Source organism: Mustelus asterias, chromosome 4 (assembly GCF_964213995.1).
Source record: "Mustelus asterias chromosome 4, sMusAst1.hap1.1, whole genome shotgun sequence".
Classification (NCBI taxonomy): Eukaryota; Metazoa; Chordata; class Chondrichthyes; order Carcharhiniformes; family Triakidae; genus Mustelus; species Mustelus asterias.
Genome location: NC_135804.1, coordinates 14,227,076 through 14,247,411, shown reverse-complemented (window position 1 = coordinate 14,247,411; position 20,336 = coordinate 14,227,076). Strand labels below are relative to the sequence as shown.

Sequence of the window (20,336 nt, the reverse complement as noted above, 5' to 3'; positions counted from 1 at the left end):
GACAAGTGGTCTCTGTTCTATGTTTCTGTGCTGCGGTGTATTGATTGTTACCCCTTTCACAAACTTTCAATCCCTCCACCACCGACAAACAGTGGCAGCTGTGTGTACCATCTACAAGATGCATTGCAGGATGTCACCAAGGCTCCTTAGGCACAGCCCACAGCCACTGTCATCTAGAAGAACAAGGGACAGCAGATACCAGGGAATACCACCACCTGAAAGTTCCCCTCCAAGTCACTCACCATCCTGAATTGGAAATATATCGCCATTCCTTCACTGTCTCTGGGTCAAAATCCTGGAACTCTCTCCCGAACAACACTTCTTAAAATTCATCCATGGGACAGGGGCATCGCTGGCTGTGCCAGCATTTATTGCCCATCCCTAGTTGCCCTTGAGAAGGTGGTGGTGAGCTGCCTTCTTGAATCGCTGCAGTCCATGTTCTGTGGGTTGACCCACAATGCCGTTAGGGAGGGAATTTGTACCGACACCACAGGGACTACAGCAGTTCAAGAAGGCATCTAACCACCACCTTCTGAAGGGCAACTAGGGATGGGCAATAAATGCTGGCACAGCCGGCGATGCCCACATCCTGTGAATTAATAAAAAGAAACAGGAGTTGTAGGCCAGAGAACCCCTGCAGCTGTAACCAAGGCAGGTTAGGCGAGAGTTAAGGAACTGGACTTGATTTTTATTTTGCCTGATTTAATGTCAACCGAAACATCGCCAGTCAATCACTGGATGCACTTTATTCCTCTCTACTGGAACATTTCTATTACCTGTGCGGTTTGGTGTTAGTCTCTCTGCAGCCTTCACTCTGTCGTCTATCTGTTGGCCTCGCAGACTGTGCAGTTCTGGCACGTGTAAGTAGTGATTTTCCATTGCTTTCGCTGTGTTCATTTCCTTTTCCCTGTTTCTTTCCCGATCCCTCTCCATCTCTCGCTCGCGTTCCCTCTCTCGCTCCTTCTCCTTCTCCCTTTCCAGCTCTTTCTCCCTTTCCTGCTCGCGCTCCCTCTCCTTCTCTCGCTCTGCCTCGCGCTCCTTTTCCCGCTCTCGTTCCCGTTCCCTCTCCCTGCGGATTTCTTCGTCCATTTGGAGCCTGCAGATTAGGGGTGGGTTGGGGGAGAGAGGGAGGCGAAGGGAAAACAAACCCATTATTATTTACCGTGGAACACAAAACGGGTTCTTCTGTTTTCAGCTTCAAGACGGAGACGAGGAGCAGCTGACATGGTTTAGAGGGAAATAGAAGAATCTCTTTCACACCGGGAGTGATGATGATCTGAAATACACTGTCTGAAACGGTGCTGGAAGCTGATACAATATGACCACTCAACTGGGAAAGGGATATGTAACTGAAATGGAAACCTTTGTGGAGAAAGAGTGGAACTTGGGTGGCACGGTGGCACAGTGATTAGCACTGCTGCCTCACAGCGCCAGGGACCCAGGTTCAATTCCCGCCTTGGGTCACTGTCTGTGCGGAGTTTGCACATTCTCCCTGTGTCTGTTTGGGTTTCCTCCGGGTGCTCCGGTTTCCTCCCACAGTCCGAATGACGTGCTGGTTAGGTGCATTAACCATGCTAAATTCTCCCTCAGTGTACATGAACAGGCGCCAGAGTGTGGCGACTAGGGGATTTTCACAGTAACTTCATTGCAGTGTTAATCTAAGCCAACTTGTGACACTAATAAATAAACTTAAACTACAAACAGCTGGCACAGAAGATGGACCAAATGGCTTCATAACTATGCATGGAATCATTTTCAACCCCTAATCAATGGTGATCTCCACCAGAGATCCAGGCTGAGATAAGCCTATGAGTCCTCCTTCCGCACTGAGGTAATGAAAACTTGCATAGTGTGATATGATTGACCAGCCTGGGGTGGGAGCGGCAGGGTGGGGGTGTGTGTGTGTGTATGTGCGTGGGTGTGTGGTGGGAGGGAGGTTGCGAAGGACATTAGAGGAACCTACTACTTTTCCTTTTAAACAAACAGTCCAATGGATTTCATGGACATTTCTCCGGGACTCGATTATCTGTAAAGACTGCATTCCAATCATTATTCTGCAAATTGAGTTTGTGTCTCTGTATGCCCTGTTTGTCAGCATTTCTCCACTCCACCTGATGAAGGGGCAGCGCTCCGAAAGCTAGTGGCATTTGCTACCAAATAAACCTGTTGGACTTTAACCTTGTGTTGTTAAACTTCTTACTGTGTTCACCCCAGTCCAACGCCGGCATCTCCACATCATGACTACAGGGGACGTCGCAGAGGATTGGAGAATAGCCAATGTTGTTCCTTTGTTTAAGAAGGGTAGCAAGAATAATCCAGGTAATTACAGGCCGGTGAGCCTTACATCAGTGGTAGGGAAATTATTGGAGAGGATTCTTTGAGACAGGATTTATTCCCACTTGGAAATAAGCGGACGTATTAGTGAGAGGCAACATGGTTTTGTGAAGGGGAGGTCGTGTCTCACGAACTTGATCGAGTTCTTTGAGGAAGTGACGAAGTTGATTGATGAAGGTAGGGCAGTGGATGTTGTCTACATGGACTTCAGTAAGGCCTGTGACAAGGTCCCTCATGGCAGATTGGTGCAGAAGGTGAAGTCGCATGGGATCAGAGGTGAGCTGGCAAGATGGATACAAAACTGGCTCGGTCTGAGAAGACAGAGGGTAGCAGTGGAAGGGTGCGATTCTGAATGGAGAGCTGTGACAAGTGGCGTTCCTCAGGGATCAGTGCTGGGACCTTTGCTGTTTGTAATATATATAAATGATTTGGAGGAAAATGTAACTGGTTTGATTAGTAAGTTTGCGAATGACACAAAGGTTGGTGGATTTGCGGATAGCGATGAGGACCATCAGAGGATACAGCAGAATATAGATCAGTTGGGAGACTTGGGCAGAGAGATGGCAGATGGAGTTTAATCCGGACAAATCTGAGGTAATGCATTTTGGAAGATCTAATACAGATAGGAAATATACAGTAAATGGCAGAACCCTTCAGAGTATTGATAGGCAAAGGGATCTAGGTGTACAGGTACACAGGTCACTGAAAGTGGCAATGTAGGTGGAGAAGGTAGTCAAGAAGGCATATGGCATGCTGCCTTCATCGGCCGGGGCATTGAGTTTAAAAATTGGCAAGTCATGTTGCAGCTTTATATAACCTTAGTTAGGCCGCATTTGGAATATAGTGTTCAATTCTGGTCGCCACACTACCAGAAGGATGTGGAGGCTTTGGAGAGGGTACAGAAAAGATTTACCAGGATGTTGCCTGGTATGGAGGGCATTAGCTATAAGGAGAGGTTGGAGAAACTTGGTTTGTTCTCACTGGAACGACAGAGGTTGAGGGGCGACCTGATAGAAGTCTACAAGATTATGAGAGGCATGGACAGAGTGGATAGTCAGAAGCTTTTTCCCAGGGTGGAAGAGTCACTTACTAGGGGGCACAGGTTTAAGGTGGGAGGGGCAAGGTTTAAAGGAGATGTACGAGGCAGATTTTTTACACAGAGAGTAGTGGGTGCCTGGAACTTGCTGCCAGGGAAGGTAGAGGAAGCAGATACGAAAATGAGTTTTAAGGGGCGTCTTGACAAATACATGAATAGAATGGGAATAGAGGGATATGGTCCCCGGAAGGGTAGGGGTTTTAGTTCAGTCAGGCAGCATGGTTGGTGCAGTCGTGGAGGGCTGAAGGGCTTGTTCCTGCGCTGTAATTTTCTTTGTTCTTAGATGCGGCCTTGATTTAACCTAATTTAAATATAATTAGTGAGTCCCGGATACTATTGTCCAGGCTCACTTGCCTTAGTGGCCTCGCCAGCACCTCCAACAGTGCAGCACACCACTCGAGTCTTGGCCTGGTATTTTTTTTGCACTCAAGCCCTGGAGTGGGACTTGAACCTCGAGACTCAGGCAAGCGTCCTATTAACGTAGTCTCGGCTGACACAACTAGTAACCCAGAGAATGAGAATTCAAATCCCGCCATGGCACCTTGCGGCCTTGTGTTTAGTTTAAAGAACAATCTGCAAATAAAATAATGAAACTACATGAAACAGTGGCACCGTCCATTTAAACAATTATTGGAAATGCACAATCTCTCAAAAGAATGAACCTGAATGGGAAACAAAAATACTGCAGATGGTTAAAATCTGAAATTAAAACATAAAATGCTGAAAAATGTCCGATCAGGCGGTATCTATGTTCAGAGAAATGTTAATTCAGTTTATCTCTCCACAGATGCTGCCCGACAGCTGGGGTGTTTCCAGAATTTCCTGTTTCTATACCGGAATGAGAAATGCGGGTTAATATTTTGAATGTGGGATTCTCTCCTTTGGAAAACATTAACCTGCGTTTTCTCTCTGTAAATTTATTTTTAATCATTCCTGGGACATGGGTGTCGCTGGCTGGCCAGCATTTATTGCCCACCGCTATTTGCCCTTGGAGGACAGGTGAGAATCAACCACATTGCTGTGGCTTTGGAGTCACATGTAGGCCAGACCAGGTAAGGACGGTAGATTTCCTTCCCTAAGGGACATCAGTGAACCAGATGGTTTTTTCTAACAATGGTTCCATGGTCATCAGCAGATTCTTAATTCCAGATTTTTTTATTGAATTCAAATTCCACCATCTGCCGTGGCGGGATTCGAACCTGGGTCTCCAGAACATTAGCCGAGTTTCTGGATTAATAGTCTCGCGGTAACACCACTAGGCCATCGCCTCCCATACTCGATGACCTGCTGTATGTCGCCAGGAATTAGGGGCGGCATGTTGGCACAGTGGCATTGCTGCCTCACAGCGCCAGGGACCCGAGTATCTGTCATTCATTTTCTCTCAACAATAAAAGTCTTTTAACTATGCTTTTTTTCCCCCCGCGCTCGTCAGAATGTGCGTGTGATGTGTTGCAGATAGATTTACCTCTCTGACAAACGCTCTGACTGCAGGGCAGACAGTGATGGATGAGAAAACTCTGCTGGGAACCTCATTCCAGGCAGGTGCAGATGCATGGCAGAAGGGTGAAGAGGCGGCAGAGATGCAGGGGTCGCAATTGGGTAGAAAGGTGACCTTAAGGCTGAGAGACAGTATGAATCATCCACTCTGCAAACACAAAGGAACAAGAGCACTATCAGTTAGGAAACAAATTCCTCCTTGGCCGCCCCAGCATCACAGTACAGATCATTTCACTGCGCTCCCATTGCAGACATGCTTTTAGCAGCCGGGGATCCAAAGCTCAGGACTTCCCTCCCGAAACATTTCTGCCTCTCTTCAAAAGCTACTTCTTTGACCTTTCCTTTATATGGTTCAGCATCAAATGCAGTTCGGTAATCGCGACTGCGAGGTACCTTGGGATGTTTGACACAATGGCGGTGATCTTACCGGCTTGTCCAGCCAGTCAATTGGCATGGCTGGCCGGTAAGATCGGGCGAGAGGCAAAACAAATCAGCTTCATGCCCGCTTTTACCACCACTTGTGGGTGTTACCAGCACTGAATTGCCGGCAAAATCACAAGCCCATTTCAATATTTATAACCTAATTTAAATATAATTAGTAGTCCCGGACACTATCGTGTGGACTCACTTGTCTTAATGCCTCGTCGGTTGTGGTCCTCACCGGCGAAGATCACGTATAGTCCCCATCAACAGGGGCCTGACATGGTGGCCTCGCTGGTGGGACCGGAGGCCATTCAAGCCCCCCGGTGTTTGGGGGCAGGCCCAAGTAATGCCAAGAGGGGGTGCCAGCTTGGCACCCTGGCATTGCCACAGGGCAGTGCCAAGGGGACAGGCCTGAGGGTGGCAGGGTTGAAGGGGGCAAGTCCATGATGGGTGGAGGCAGGGCAGGGGAGAACGTTGTAGGTTGGGAGGTGTGAAGTGGGGTACTCTGCATCGGGGGGGGGGGGAGGGGGGGGGCAGTGGCCGGGGCGGCGATCAGGGGGCAGGGGGAATCGGCATCAGGGTCGGCCTGTGCAATGGCGCCCCTAGAGCTCAACAGCCACCTTCCCGGTCAGAATAGGCTCCACCCCTCCCCCTACTGGCAAGAATCACATCTTTGCTCTTTTTTTTCCATAAGTACCGTACGATTGCGACTGGGATCTCGCCCAAAATATCAGCACGATTCTCTCCCGTTTTCACACTCGTTCATCATTTAGAATTTCTTTTGGTAAGATTGCCCCCAGTAGGTTGTTGCTGTTGCTGCTGCAGTTAAGACTTGATTTGAGGCCCTGTTCTCTTTCACCCCAGTCTTGATTTTGGCAAACTCACCAGGCCAGGTAAACCGTCTTGGGAGGCACTCATTGGGTTCAAGGATTTTCCTGTGCGGGGGGAATGAGGGTAACGCACTCAAAGTATTTTACTTTGGTGGCACCGTGGCACAGTGGTTAGCACTGCTGCCTCACAGCGCCAGGGACCCGGGTTCAATTCCTGGTTTGGGTCACTGTCTGTGTGGAATCTGCATGTTCTCCCCATGCCTGCGTGGGTTTCCTCTGGTGCTCCGGTTTCCTTCCACAGTCCAAAGATGTGCGGGTTAGGTTGATTGGCCATGCTAAATTGCCCCTCAGTCTCAGGGGATTAGCAGGGTAAATATGTGCAGTTAAGAAGATAGGGTGTGGGTGGGTTTGTTGTCAGAGCAGACTTGATGGGCTGAATGGCCTCCTTCTTCACTGTAGGGATTCTATGAAGTTCCATTCTATTCTGGGTGAAGAAATTTCTCCTCATCTTGGTCCTAAACGATCTACCCTGTATCCTCAGACTATGCCCCCGTGGTTCTGGACTCCCCCACCATCGGGAACATCCTTCCTGCATCTACCCTGTCTCGTCCTGTTCGAATTTTAAATGGTTCCAATGAGATCCCCCCACCTCTTTCTCCTGAATGCCAGTGAATACAACCCTAACCGACTCAATCTCTCCTCATACGTCAGTCCCTCCATCCATAACGACAGCAGCATCTTATCACTGCAGTGAACAGAATCTCCCAACTCACAAGGTCTGTTATTAATGTCAACGGGGCTTCTTTATAGCTCAAAACGCAAAAAGTTTAAACAATTACAGTTCCCACTATTGTTTAAAAGAACATAAGACACAATGCCTTAGAGTTGTCACAAAATAATTACTCCCCACTTCCAAATTGTCAAATTAGGGCCTCCATGTTAAGTTTCTCCTCTTACTTTAGTTCGGAGAGCAATTCATGTTTGTAGCCTGTGGCCACATCAGGTGGTCTCTTCTACTTATTTCACTGACCTCTTGCCCTTTGCCCTTTCACTCCTGTCAATCACAGAGGCTGAACTCTCTCAAACCGGCAACTACTGCTATCTGATCGGAGAGCAGCACTCGGGTGGGTTTTGTTAAGTAGCCATTCTCTGTATCGGAGTCCACGGCCGTGACTGCAGAACTATTCCAGCCCGGTGTGATACTCCGGCCCTCGGCCAGTGTCCCCACATGCACACCGCCCAGGGGCAGGCGTGAGTCACCACTCAGGAGGGGGGAACTATGGTTGATTTTCCTCTTCCTTACCCCAGTAACAACTCAAAAGAGGGCTGTAGAGTTGACGAGCTTAAAGAGATAAGAACAGGTGAAGTAGGCAGAATCTGAGCATGAATGGAAGCATTGGGGCGGCATGGTGGCACAGTGGTTAGCACTGCTGCCTCACAGCTCCAGGGACCTGGGTTCGATTCTCAGCTTGGGTGGCTGTCTGTGTGGAGTTTGCACATTCTCCCCATGCCTGCGTGGATTTCCTCCCACAATCCAAAGATGTGCAGGTTAGGTTGACTGGCCATGCTAAATTGACCCTAGTGTCAAGAGGATTAGCAGGATAAATATGTGGGGCTACAGGAATAGGGCCTGGGTGGAATTGTTGGTAGTGCAGACTAGATGGGCCGAATGGCCTCCTTCTGCGCTGTAGGAAGTCTATGATTTCTATGATGAACTGGGAGACAGTGTAGGTGAGCGAGCGCTGGGGTGACGGCTGAATGGGTCTTGGCGCGAGCTAGGTTTTGGGAAGCAGAGATTCGGATGGGCTGGAGTTTACGGAGAGTGGGGAGTGGAAGGCCGGTCAGGAGAGCAGCGGACTGTGTTCTCTGAAAGTGACAGAAGCGGGGATAAGGGATTTCAACCGCAAATGGGCGATGTGACACAAGCACTCTCGGGTGACGGCCATTCTACTGGGCCACAAGAATCAAACAGGACGCGGAGGTTGTGACGAGTCTGCTTCAGCCTCAGGCAGTTGTCAACAAAGAGGTTGGAAGTCAGTGGCTTGGGAAAGGAGTTGGTGACTTTGAGTTTCAGTCTCCCCAGCGCGCAAATGATATCCCAGAAAAACAACTGCGTCGGGGATCAATAACCCGACGCAGGACGGGGAATGACCATCTCCTTTCTGTGGCCTTACAAATCGATCACTAAATTGGTTTGGTGAATGTTGGGAACGCTGAGTTCTTTGCGTTTTGCCCACCCATGAGAGCACAGAAGAATCCACTCAAACACAATGAACCAACCAAACCCACAGAGTCAAGGAACGAGGTCTCAAATCCCAGCTGCAACCGTGAACCTTACCGAAAGGCCGGGTGAGGGAATGGGTGGTGGGCGAAGTAGCTGGAGTGGTAATAGGCGGTCGCAGCTGCCTCCAGGCCCATGGGTGGCAGTGTTGGCATGCGGAGCTCTTCCCCCGTGTGATACGGCCTGAAGCTGCGAAAGTACTCTTCTTGCATGTCACCGGGAGTGACCACGTGAGGAATGGGTCTCTGGAGACTGTGGATGCAAAATCATAAAGGGTTAAATTGTTGCTTCAGAACATTCCCTCTGGAAACAAACATGACCCTTCAACCTTCTCTGCTACAAAAAGTGCATTCAAAGTTTAACTCCAGGGAAAGTTTTTTTTGGGGGAAAAGAAAATCAGAATTGAAATTGTTGTCTATTCAGATAATGATCTTATCAAAGAATTGGTCTTATCAGAATTGTTTCGAAAGGCCTGAACTATAATTATCTTTCAAACATTTGTTCTCCACACTCTTAAATAAGCAGCAAAGAAAGATGAATTGGATCTCCAACCTACAGGGTTACAGTTGGAACCTAAGCCCCAAAGGACGGCCAGAGTTAACTGCCACCTCGTCAAGTTCACGAGTCATAGAATTCCTATAGTGCAGAAAGAGGCCATTCAACCCATCGAGTCTGCACCGACAACAATCCCACCCAGGCCCTATCCCCGTAACCCTACGTATTTACTGTGTTAATCCCCTTGACACTAAGGGGTAATTTATCATGGCCAATCCACCTAATCTGCACATCTTTGGACCGTGGGAGGAAAGTGGAGCACCCGAAGGAAACCCACGCAGACACGGGATGAATGTGCAAACTCCACACAGACCGTGACCCAAGCTGGGAATCAAACCCGGGGGTCCCTGACGTTGTGAGGCAGCACTGCTAACCACTGTGCCACCGTGCCGCCCCTCAGTCAAGACAACATATCATTCCAGAACAGCAACGTACAATGGTGCTTCCTGTAACTGGCCAATGATGGGTTGGAGCAGGGGTGGAGGACCTGTGAATCACAGCATCTTAACTACCACCTAAAGAGGGTGCAATGCAGCATGAACTGACATGTCATCGCTGTGTAAGAAAGCTTCATCAAAACTGCCACTTTCCAAAATAAATTGCATGAAATGGGTGGGACAATGGCTAGTGCTGCTGCCTCACAGCGCCAGGGACCCAGGTTCAATTCCCAGCTTGGGTCACTGTCTGTGCGGAGTCTGCACATTCTCCCAGTGTCTGCGTGGGTTTCCTCCGGGTGCTCCGGTTTCCTCCCACAGTCTGAAACACGTGCTGGTTAGGTGAATTGGCCATGCTAAATTTTCCCTCAGTGAACCCGAACAGGCGCTGGAGTGTGGCAGCCAGGGAATTTTCACAGTAACTTCATTGCAGTGTTAATGTAAGCCTACTTGCGACACTCATAATTAAACTTAAAGCTAAAAGAAAGACTTTCCACGCTGCTGAACCTTCTGAGAGGCTGGAGGAGAGTTCTTAGCGAGCTGCTTAAGTACAAAAATGAGCCCAGTTTGCGAAGCAGCTAACTTTACTCTCCTGCCTTCCCCCGAAGGGATGGCAGGATCAGGAACAGAGGCGGCAGGCTGGCACGTGGGCCATTTTTTGAGTCACAGACCTTCACGCCAACCCACTCCAGCTGCCGAGATTCCGGCCCCGGGATTTGCAAAATGCCTTAATGGAGTCAGAATGACCACATAACGATGTTGCGTATTTCTTTCGGCTTTGGTCTATGCAGCTGACTGGAACATCAGTTCCCCTTTAACCGTTTTTCTCCCCCCTTTTAAGGATCAACAAAGGGCCTCCGCCGCACAAACTTACTTAAGAGGAGGGAATCGGGAGTCCTGAACCACTGTGCCGTGAGTGCATGCGTAAGGTGTCCCCAGGAGATGAGATGTGATTGATGGAGTTCCCTTCTCTGACTGGTGCTGTGACTCCGTGTGCATTCGTTCTCTGCTGGGTCCCCTGGCTACTGGTTCTGGCTGAAAAAGAACAAAAGAAAAACATGAAATGGAAACCGGTTTTGTGCACCTGATTTACGACTCTGACCGAAAAGGTGTCACGTAATATCAGCAAGGCCTACCAGGACAGGCTCTGTAGTTGCCTAGAATTCTGCTTGAGAGAATCTCTCTTCATTAAAAAGTACCACATTAAGGAAAACTCCTCAATCCATTTGAAACGTAATCCTTGGCACTATTTCAACATATTGAGACTTTAAAACTGAGGCCTTGCCTCACATCAAGGACTTGGATGAAAGGGGCCCAATGTATGGTTGCTAAATTCGCTGAAGACACAAAGATAGGAAAGTGAAGAGGACAGAGGGAGTCTGCAAAGGATACAGATAGATTAAGCGGCTGGGCAAAAAATTTGACACATGGAGTATAATGTGGGAAAACGTGAACATGTCCACTGGGGCAAGAAGAATAGAAAAACCGCACATCATTTAAATGGAGAGCAATTGCAGAACACTTGAGGTAGAGGGGGATCTGGGCGTCTTGGCATCTGAATCACAAAAAGGTAGCAAGCAGGTGCAGCAAGTTATTAGGGGGGCAAATGGAATGTTGTCATTTATTGCAAGGGAGAAGAATATAAAAGTAGGGATCTATCTAAAATTGTACAGGGCATTGGTGAGACCACATATATAGTTTTGGTCTCCTTATTTAAGAAAATACACTATTGCACTGGAAGCAATTCAGAGAAGGAGCCTTGACTGATCCCTGGGATGAGGCAGGTTCTCTTCTGAGGAAAGGCTTGGCTTGTATTCACTGGAGTTCAGAAGAATGAGAGGTGATCTATTTGAAACACGCAGGCCGGAATTTTCTGGCCGTTTACGCCAGCGGGATTCTCTGGTCCCGCTGCAGTGAACAGAGATTTGGCTGAGCGCCAAATTCTCGATCCTGGTTTGTGGCTGCAGTATGGGAATGGCCGGAAAATTCCAGCTGTAAAATCCTGAGGGGACGTGACAGGGTTGATGCTGAAAGGATGATTCCACTCGTGGGAGAGACTAGAACTAGCGGGCATGGTTTAATAATAAAGGGGTCTCCCTCATTAGGGCGGCACGGTGGCACAGTGGTTAGCACTGCCGCCTCACAGCACCAGGGACCCGGGTTCGATTCCCGGCTGGGGTCACTGTCTGTGTGGAGTTTGCACATTCTCCCCGTGTCTGCGTGGGTTTCCTCTGGGTGCTCCGGTTTCCTCCCACACTCCAAAGATGTGCAGGTTAGGTGGATTGGCCGTGCTAAATTGCCCCTTAGTGTCGGTGGGGGCTAGCTAGGGTAAATGCATGGTGTTATGGGGATGGGGTCTGGGTGGGATTGTGGTCAGTGCAGACTCGATGGGCCAAATGGCCTCCTCCTGCACTGTAGGATTCTATGAATTAAGAAAGAGATGAGAAGGCTCTTTTTCTCAAGTGAGTGGTGAACCTTTGGAACTCTCTTCCCCAGAGTGTGGCGCAGGCAAGGTCATTGAGTATGTTTAAGGTTGAGGTAGGTGAAATTCTTGACTAACAAGGGAGTCAAAGGGCATCGGGATAGAGGAGAAAGTGAAGCTGAGGCCACAAGCGGGTCAGCCATGATCTTATCAAATGGCGGGGCAGGTCAAGGGGCCAAATCCTGCGCCTGATTTGTAGGTTCGGATGTCGGCCTGTCCATTGCCCACGGGGAGGTAGAAGGACGATTTGAAAATTATACGGCTGATTTCCTGATGGGTTGTTAGTATGGGACACAACTCAAGTTTTCGATCTGCTTCAATTTTAATGAGGTCTGTATGAGGAAACCGCCGTGACCTTCCCCCAGGGACCAACCTGATGACCAGAGGCAAGCAAACCTGGCACTAGAAACCAGGAAAGGCAAATTCATTTAACTGGGACATTTGAACTAATTTTTGGAAATTGTTGGGACATTGAATAAAAAAGTGGGGCTGTCCCAGTAAAACCAGGACATCTGGTCATCCAAACTAGGCCTCAGGCTGTGCTGGGAGGGTGTCTTTTCCTTCTGTCGCAGCCCACATCTGCACAACTCCCCACCAGGAGTTAAAATTGGGATTTGCATCTCAACGCTGGCTTCGGACCACTTGCATAAACCTTCTATTCCACTCCAAACCACTTGTAAACTTACTATTCTCGAAGGGGTATTCATGCCAATTCAGATCCATGCCCTCCGCTACCTTACACTAGTGCCTGAGGCTAGACAGACAGTGTCCATAAGACCATAAGATATAGGAGCAGAATTAGGCCATTCAGCCCATCGTGTCTGCTCTGCCATTCAATCATGGCTGATATGTTTCTCAGCCCCATTCTCCCACCTTTTCCCTGTGACCTTTGATCCCCTTACCAATCAAGAACCAATCTATTTCTGTCTTAAATATACTCAATGACCTGGCCTCCACAGCCTTCTGTGAATTCCACAGATTCACCACCTTCTGGCTGAAGAAATTCCTCCTCATCTCGGTTCTAAAGGGTCGTCCCTTCTCTCTGAGGCTGTGCCCTCGGATCCGAGTCTCTCCGACTAATGGAAACATCTTCCCCACATTCACTCTATCCAGGCCTTTCAGCATTCTGTAAGTTTCAATAAGATTCCCCCCCCCCCTCATCCTTCTAAACTCCATCGAGTACAGACCCAGAGTCCTCAAATGCTCCTCGTACACCGAGCTTTTCATTCCTGGGATCATTCTCGTGAACCTCCTCTGGGCAGTCCAAAGATGTGCGGGTTGGGTGGATTGGCCATGCTAAATTGACACTAGTGTCAGGGGGATTAGCGGGGTAAATACGGGATGTTATGGGAATAGGGCCTGGGTGGGATTGTGGTCGGTGCAGACTCGATGGACCGAATGGCCTCCTTCTGCACTGTAGGGATTTTATGATTCTATGACTCTTTCCAGGGCCGGCACATTCTTCCTTAGATACGGGGTCCAAAATTGCTTGCAATACTAGTCGTCTATGTCAGTTGCCTGTCTAATGTTCAAACTGTGGTTTCCTCCCTTTACAACGGAAGGCGGGGGGGGGTCAAACAAATCAAATGAGAGAGAAAAAAAATCCAAGTCATCCTTCTTCCTCAGTAGTGTTTTGCGGAAGATCTGGAAAAGCGTAGATTAGATTGTCCTGACCTCAAAGCCCCCAGCACTGCTGACAAGCACTTTGAGGAGGGGTGCTCGATGCATTTTCATTTAAGGGAAGTCACGTTTGTTGAACTATTTCCTCTCTCAAGAGGTTGCCTTGCTTCAGCGCAGGCCTACATGCTGATAATTGTTGACCCCTCCTGACTCCACTGTGCTAACATGTAATATTAAATGTCAGTAATGTTATTTCTGAGCCGGGGTGCTGATCCGCCGCGGTTCTGAGTCTGCCTCTCGTGGCAGGGTTCCAGCCAACGCGATCTCTCTCTGGACCCCACTTCTGAAAGGCTAAAATGTTCTGATGCATTTTTCATGCTGGCGGGAGAGATGCTGCATCTCCCAGGCACCCTCAATGCTCGCCCAAGCGTTAAAGTGGTTCAGAAAATGTCAACAGAAGTCAAAATCAAAGTTCAGGGAACGAGCGCAGGCACACAGCTCTTTTCAATGTCAGCCCACCCGAGGAAAAACAATTCAAGCACTTTTTATTTGCAAAAGACAACTGCAACGGACTAAAGAGGGGTCACATGATGGCCCCTGCATTCCCTTTGAAGGCAAAGAGGGTTTTTCTGAAAGGTATGTAACTACCCATTAAAATTCTTCCTCGCTTTCTCTCCTCTACTACCGAAAAAACACTTGCATTTCTGTGGCACCTTTCACAACCTCTGGTGCCTCGATGTGCATTAAAAGCCAATGAATTCCTTCCTGAAGTGTAGTTGCTCTGTTCACTCAGGAAATGCGGCAGCCAATTTGTGCACAGCAAGCTCCCACAATCAGCACTGTGGTAATCATCAGATAATTAATGTGGTGAAGATGAAAGAGGGGATACCTCGCCAAGGTACAGATGTCGGAGCACAAGTAGGCCATTCAACCCATCTAGTCTGCTCCGCCATTCCATGAGATCATGGCCATATGGTTTACACGCCAGATGATTGCATTCACGTGTTCACTATGTGTGTACAGAGCTCATTGGAAGGCCGGTTGGCCGCAGCCATCCTTCTTTTTAAAGTTTATTTATTAGTGTCACAAGTAGGCTTACATTAACACTGCAATGAATTTACTGTGAAAATCCCCTAGTCGACACACTCCGGCACCTGTTCGGGTACACTGAGGGAGAATTTATCAATGCACCCTAACCTGCACGTCTTTCGGACTGCGGGAGGAAACCAGAGCACCCGGAGGAAACCCACGCAGACATGGGGAGAACATGCAGACTCTGCACAGACAGTGACCCAAGCTGGGAATTGAACCGGGGTCCCTGGCGCTGTGAGGCAGCAGTGCTGACCACTGTGCCACCGTGCCAGCCTTCCCACATCCACTTCCAGTCAGGGACTGCTGGATGGCAGTCAGGAGTGAGGGGACATAGAAAATAGAAGCAGGAGGAGGCCATTCAGCCCCTCGAGCCTGCTCCATCATTCATTTTGATCGCGGCTGATCATCAAATTCAATATCCTGATCCTGCCTTCCCGAGGTTCTTTGATCCCTTTAGCCCCAAAGGCTATATCTGACTACCGACAGCTGGCTAGTTTCCACCTTGGTCGCCCTGGGGCACCGAGATTGCTGGAAACTCATTATGGGGCTGTATGAGATATCATCAGCCAAATCAACAAAGACTAGAAATCAAACCACAATGTTAAAGGCATTGTATGAATGCACAATATTTTGAATTTTCAGACAAATTTTTTAAGTTGTGCTTCTTTGTTGGGTGTGGTGTCCCTTCTTGTTGGGATATTTATTCATTCGTGGGACATGGGCGTCATTGGCTGGCCAGCATTTATTGCCTATCTCTAGCTGCCCTTGGAGGACAGTTGGGAGTCAAGCACATTGTGGCTCTGGAGTCACATGCAGGCCGGACCAGCTAAGGACGGCAGATTTCCTTCCCTAAAGGACATTAGTGAACCAGGTGGGGTTTTTTCTGACAATGGTTTTCATGGTCATCAGTAAATTGTTAATTCCAGATATTGTTAATTCCAGATATCCAGATTTGGGGTGGTACGGTGGCGCAGTGGTTAGCACTGCTGCTTCACAGCTCCAGGGTCCTGGGTTCGATTCCCGGCTTGGGTCACTGTCTGTGTGGAGTTTGCACATTCTCCTCGTGTCTGCGTGGGTTTCCTCCGGGTGCTCCGGTTTCCTCCCACAGTCCAAAGATGTGCGGGTTAGGTTGATTGGCCAGGTTAAAAAAATTGCCCCTTAGAGTCCTGGGATGTGTAGGTTAGAGGGATTAGCGGGTAAAATATGTGGGGGTAGGGCCTGGGTGGGATTGTGGTCGGTGCAGACTCGATGGGCCGAATGGCCTCCTTCTGCACTGTAGGGTTTCTATGAATTGTGAATTCAAATTCCACCACCTGCCGTGGCGGGATTCGAACCCGGGTCCCCAGAACATTAGTTTCTGGATGAAGACTCAAGCGATAATATGACTTGGCCATTGCCTCCCAAAGAATCAGAAGCTCATGAAGAACAGACATTCTTCCTCCCTGCATTACACTGTGAGTACGATTCAATTTTTTACCATCATGGACCCTGAATGGATGGAGAATCCAGAGACATCATAACCAAATCCAGTAACATTGTTTTGCTCCTCGACTCACCTCGGGATGCATTACTCTGTTAAAGACGCAATGAAAGGGCAAGTTGTTGTTGTTCTCAGCTAATATTCACACATGCCTATGAATTATGATGCAGACTCGGAAACCAGGCTAACATCCCTCGTTTCTCGGCCCAGGTTCTGTCGCTGATGGCACCCACACTACGATAAGCGAACTCCCTGCAGATTGGGAATCAAATCTGGAAACTGGCTTACCCAAATATTTTTAAGCACGGTGCTTAAACCAGTCAGTCAAGGGAACGGGATGAGGCCATTCAGCCCCTCGAGCTTGTTCCGCCCCATTGAATGAGAGCGTATTTGACCTGCATCCTAACTCCATGCCAAGGTTGCAGGATTGAGGACATTCATGGATGCTGACTTCAGTAACGTCCCAAATGTGGCTGATTGCGACCGAAACACTTTCAGCACTAAAAAAATTACAAACGGCCCATTTTTTTGTCTCTCTCTCTTTTCTAGTGGTTCTGCAACTTCCTGCCACAAAAGAAACGCAGCTGCCAGTCAGCTGCAGAGATTTAATCGAAACAGGAAATGCCGGTTTGAACAGTTCCCATGATGCATAACCAGCAGTGTAAGCCAAAATAAAACACCCAAGAATGACAAAGAGAACAAAATTGGGAAGGATGAAATATGATAATGAGGCAAAGGTTTGCCCACCAAGTGGAATCTCAGGAACTTCCACCCACTACATCCCCCGAGGCCTGTGTATTGGCCAATCTGGCCGATGCTGCCTCCTCAGGTGCCTCTAGTTTCATCTGGTTGTTTTCCAGTCTACACTGGAGAGAGAAACCTCACAGCTAATTGTCACTGTTGTCAATGCACACATGGAGACGGCATGGTGTCACAGTGGTTAGCACTGCTACCTCACAGTGCCAGGGACCCGGGTTCAATTCCAGCCATCGGGCGACTGTCAGTGTGGAGTTTGCACATTACCCCCGTGTCTGCGTGGGTTTCCTTTGGGTACTCTGGTTTCCTCCCACATTCCCAAAGGTGTGCGGGTTAGTTAGGTGAATTGGCCATGCTCAGTTGCCCCTTGGTGTCAGAGGGATTAGCACAGTTAATGCATGGGGGTTATGGGGATAGAGCCTGGATGGAATTCTTATTGGCGCGGGCTCAATGGGCTGAATGGCCTCTTTCTGCACTGTAGCGATCACAATTCAGGCATCACTCTACCATTTGGTGCCAAACTCTTTTAGGCATCAGGCGATAAGAGTCGGTGAATGGGGCATCCACAAATCATGGAGGGATCGGAACTCCACTGACGCCGGAACGAGGCAATTCATAATGAGAGGATAGAAATTACATTGTCGTCAAGGTTTCCTATATCATAAAGATTAGTGCTCATGAGGAAAACCTCCTGTGGCCCTCGACAAACCACTTGCTTCTATTGATGTCCAGCTGCCATTCACGGGCTGCCTGGCTGCCTGTTGCCTTACTGCTGTTCATTCTCCTTTTGCTGTCCAAGGAATGAAGAGCTTTCTCTCAGAGTCACTGAGTTACCTCATTGCCGATGCAGCAAGTGAGAGGACACCATTAAAATACAAACACCAAACTAAATATCACATTGTATCATAGAAAGCATTCTTCACGGTTGTATCACAGCTCCTGCTCTGCCCAAGACCGCAAGAAACTACAAAGGGTTATGAATGTAGCCCAGTCCATCATATAAACCAGTTGACTCTGTCTACACTTCCCACTGCCTCGGGAAAGCAACCAGCATAATCAAGGACCCCACGCACCCCCAGCACTCTCTCTTCTACCTTCTTCCGCCGGGGAAAAAGATACACAAGTCTGAGGTCACGTACCAACCGACTCAAGAACAGTTTCTTCCCTGCTGACATCAGTGTTTTGAATGGATCTACCTTGTATTAAGCAGATCATTGTCTACACCCTAGCTATGACTGTAACTACATTCTGCACCCTTTCCTTTCCTTCTCTATGAACAGTATGCTTTGTATAGTGCGCAAGAAACAATACTTTTCACTGTATACTGTATACATGTGACAATAATAAATCAGATCAAATCAAAGTACTGTTACAGCACAGGAGAAGGCCATTCGGCCCATCATGTTTGCACCGGCTCTCCAACATGATTACTATATTTCTCCTTTTCCTCCTGTTGCTTTTATATAAAGATATATATATCCTTTTTCATGTAGGGAAAGTACTTGGCATCTCCCCATCCTGCATGACACAAACTCAAAGCTCACTGTTTATTTATTTAAATTTTATTAGTGTCACAAGTAGGCTTACATTAACACTGCAATTAAGTTACTGTGAAAATCCCCCAGTCGCCACACTCCGGTGCCTGTTCGGGTACACTGAGGGAGAATTTGGCATGGTCAATGCACCTAAACAGCACGTCTTTCAAACTGTGCGAGGAAACCGGAGCACCCAGAGGAAACCCACGCAGACACGGGGAGAACGTGCAGACTCCACACAGGCAGTGACCCAAGCCGGGAATCGAACCCAGGTCCCTGGTGCTCTGAGGCAGCAGTGCTAACCACTGTGCCATCGTGCCACCCCATACCAAATACTCTATCTCTCCGTGTGTGAGTCGACCCCCCAACCAATTAGCATTAACACCTCACAATAAACAGAAAGCAAGCCTTTCCTGACTCCAAAATATTCCCCAATTCTGGCACTCGCCTCTCAAAGGTAGCCAGTTGCCTCTTTTGTCTTTTGAGCTCGCCTCCTTCTTGTCATCGAACTAAGCCGAAGCCTCAAGGGTGTCATAACCACAGAGAAACTTAAAAAGCATTACCACATGGCTGGAGAGATCAGCGAACAGGAACACACACTCCCAAAATACTACCCCGGTTGGTTCAAACAACAACTTGATTTGTTACTGCACTCTAACTCGGAACAGTATTTACAGTTGAACTGCCAAGCATAATATTGCTGCACCCTGGAGAAGACTGATGGCCTGTTTGTGTGTGGTTGGTGAACACAGTGCACACTCTGTCACCCCGTAACCATACGCAAGGCCTTACACAGCAGACTTTAAGTTGCAACATGCAGGGAGTACAAATCGGGAACCACACACATAGGTGGGGGATGATACAGATAGCGTAAGGACCATTCACAGTGGGTGTTGAATTAGGAGTTTTTGTATCGTAATCAGTGAAGTCTCCGTAATTATTTAGTGGATTGATACCAATACATGACACGGGGAATCACATTTAAGCCAATGTGCTGTAATCATAAGGTTTGACAGATATCAAGCCGGATTTTCTGGCCATCCCTGATGGTGGGCATGGCTCCCCCCCTCCCCCACCCCGGCAAGGTTCCCCTCTGGGGTGAGGATGCGAGCAGTGGGAATTCCCCTTGACAGCGGCGGGACTGGATGGGCCCACTGTCGGCTAATGGCGGGCTGCCACCTCACAGCGCACTGCGGGGGGCGGGGGGCATAAAATCCCACCCATCATGTGCGATACCCTGAATTTGCCGTCTCGAATTTCTCCCACCACTGTCGCTATGGATGGCATGTCTATAATCCAGCACTGCTCCTCCCCTCTCAGTGCTCTAAAAGTGCCCGGTCCAAAGCAAAGTTCTCCCAATGGAGGAGATTCCCCCACCCGCTGGGCTAGATTCCTGGACACCAAGATTTCCACAGATGCAATTTGAACTTTTCCTGGAATTTTTGCCTCAATGCCACGGTGGCACAGCGTAAAACACCAGGCAGGAATGAACTCAGACTATCGAAATACAAGTTAGTATAAAGCCCAGCCGGGAGATGAGGAGAAATGTTTTCACTTGAGTCAGTTATGATGATCTCAATTCTAGAATGCGTGCTGCCAAAGGTACAAACTGCTGATTCAGTCTTCAGTTTCAGAAGGGAATTGGATATAATACTTGAAAAGGGGGAAAAATAAAGATTTGTAGGGTTATGGGGAGAGTGCAGGGAAATTGGATTCAATTGGATCGCTCTTTCAGAGCTAGCACAGCAATGATGGGGTAAAAAGCTACCTTCTGTGTGATACGAATTGAAGCCTAAAAGGCAGGCAGTAAGAGAACAGGATTGTGTAAAAGTCCTATAACCACTCCAGTTTACCCATTCTTACCCACAGTAAGAAGTCTCACAACACCAGGTTAAAGTCCACATGGTTCAAGTTTTAACCT

The 20,336-nt window shown here is 48.4% G+C and overlaps 1 protein-coding gene across 5 annotated transcripts in view; it reads right to left on the bottom strand.

The window, feature by feature from the left end:
• gse1b (Gse1 coiled-coil protein b) overlaps positions 1-20,336 on the bottom strand; it is a 608,766-nt gene that overhangs the window by 43,647 nt on the left and 544,783 nt on the right. For all 5 annotated transcript variants that reach the window (XM_078210578.1, XM_078210579.1, XM_078210582.1 and 2 more), the window contains 4 exons: positions 10,325-10,485; positions 8,519-8,713; positions 4,896-5,075; positions 777-1,096 (listed from right to left, as the gene is read on the bottom strand). In XM_078210578.1, the coding sequence (XP_078066704.1) occupies positions 777-1,096; positions 4,896-5,075; positions 8,519-8,713; positions 10,325-10,485 (856 nt within the window). The remainder of the gene's footprint in view (positions 1-776; positions 1,097-4,895; positions 5,076-8,518; positions 8,714-10,324; positions 10,486-20,336) is intronic.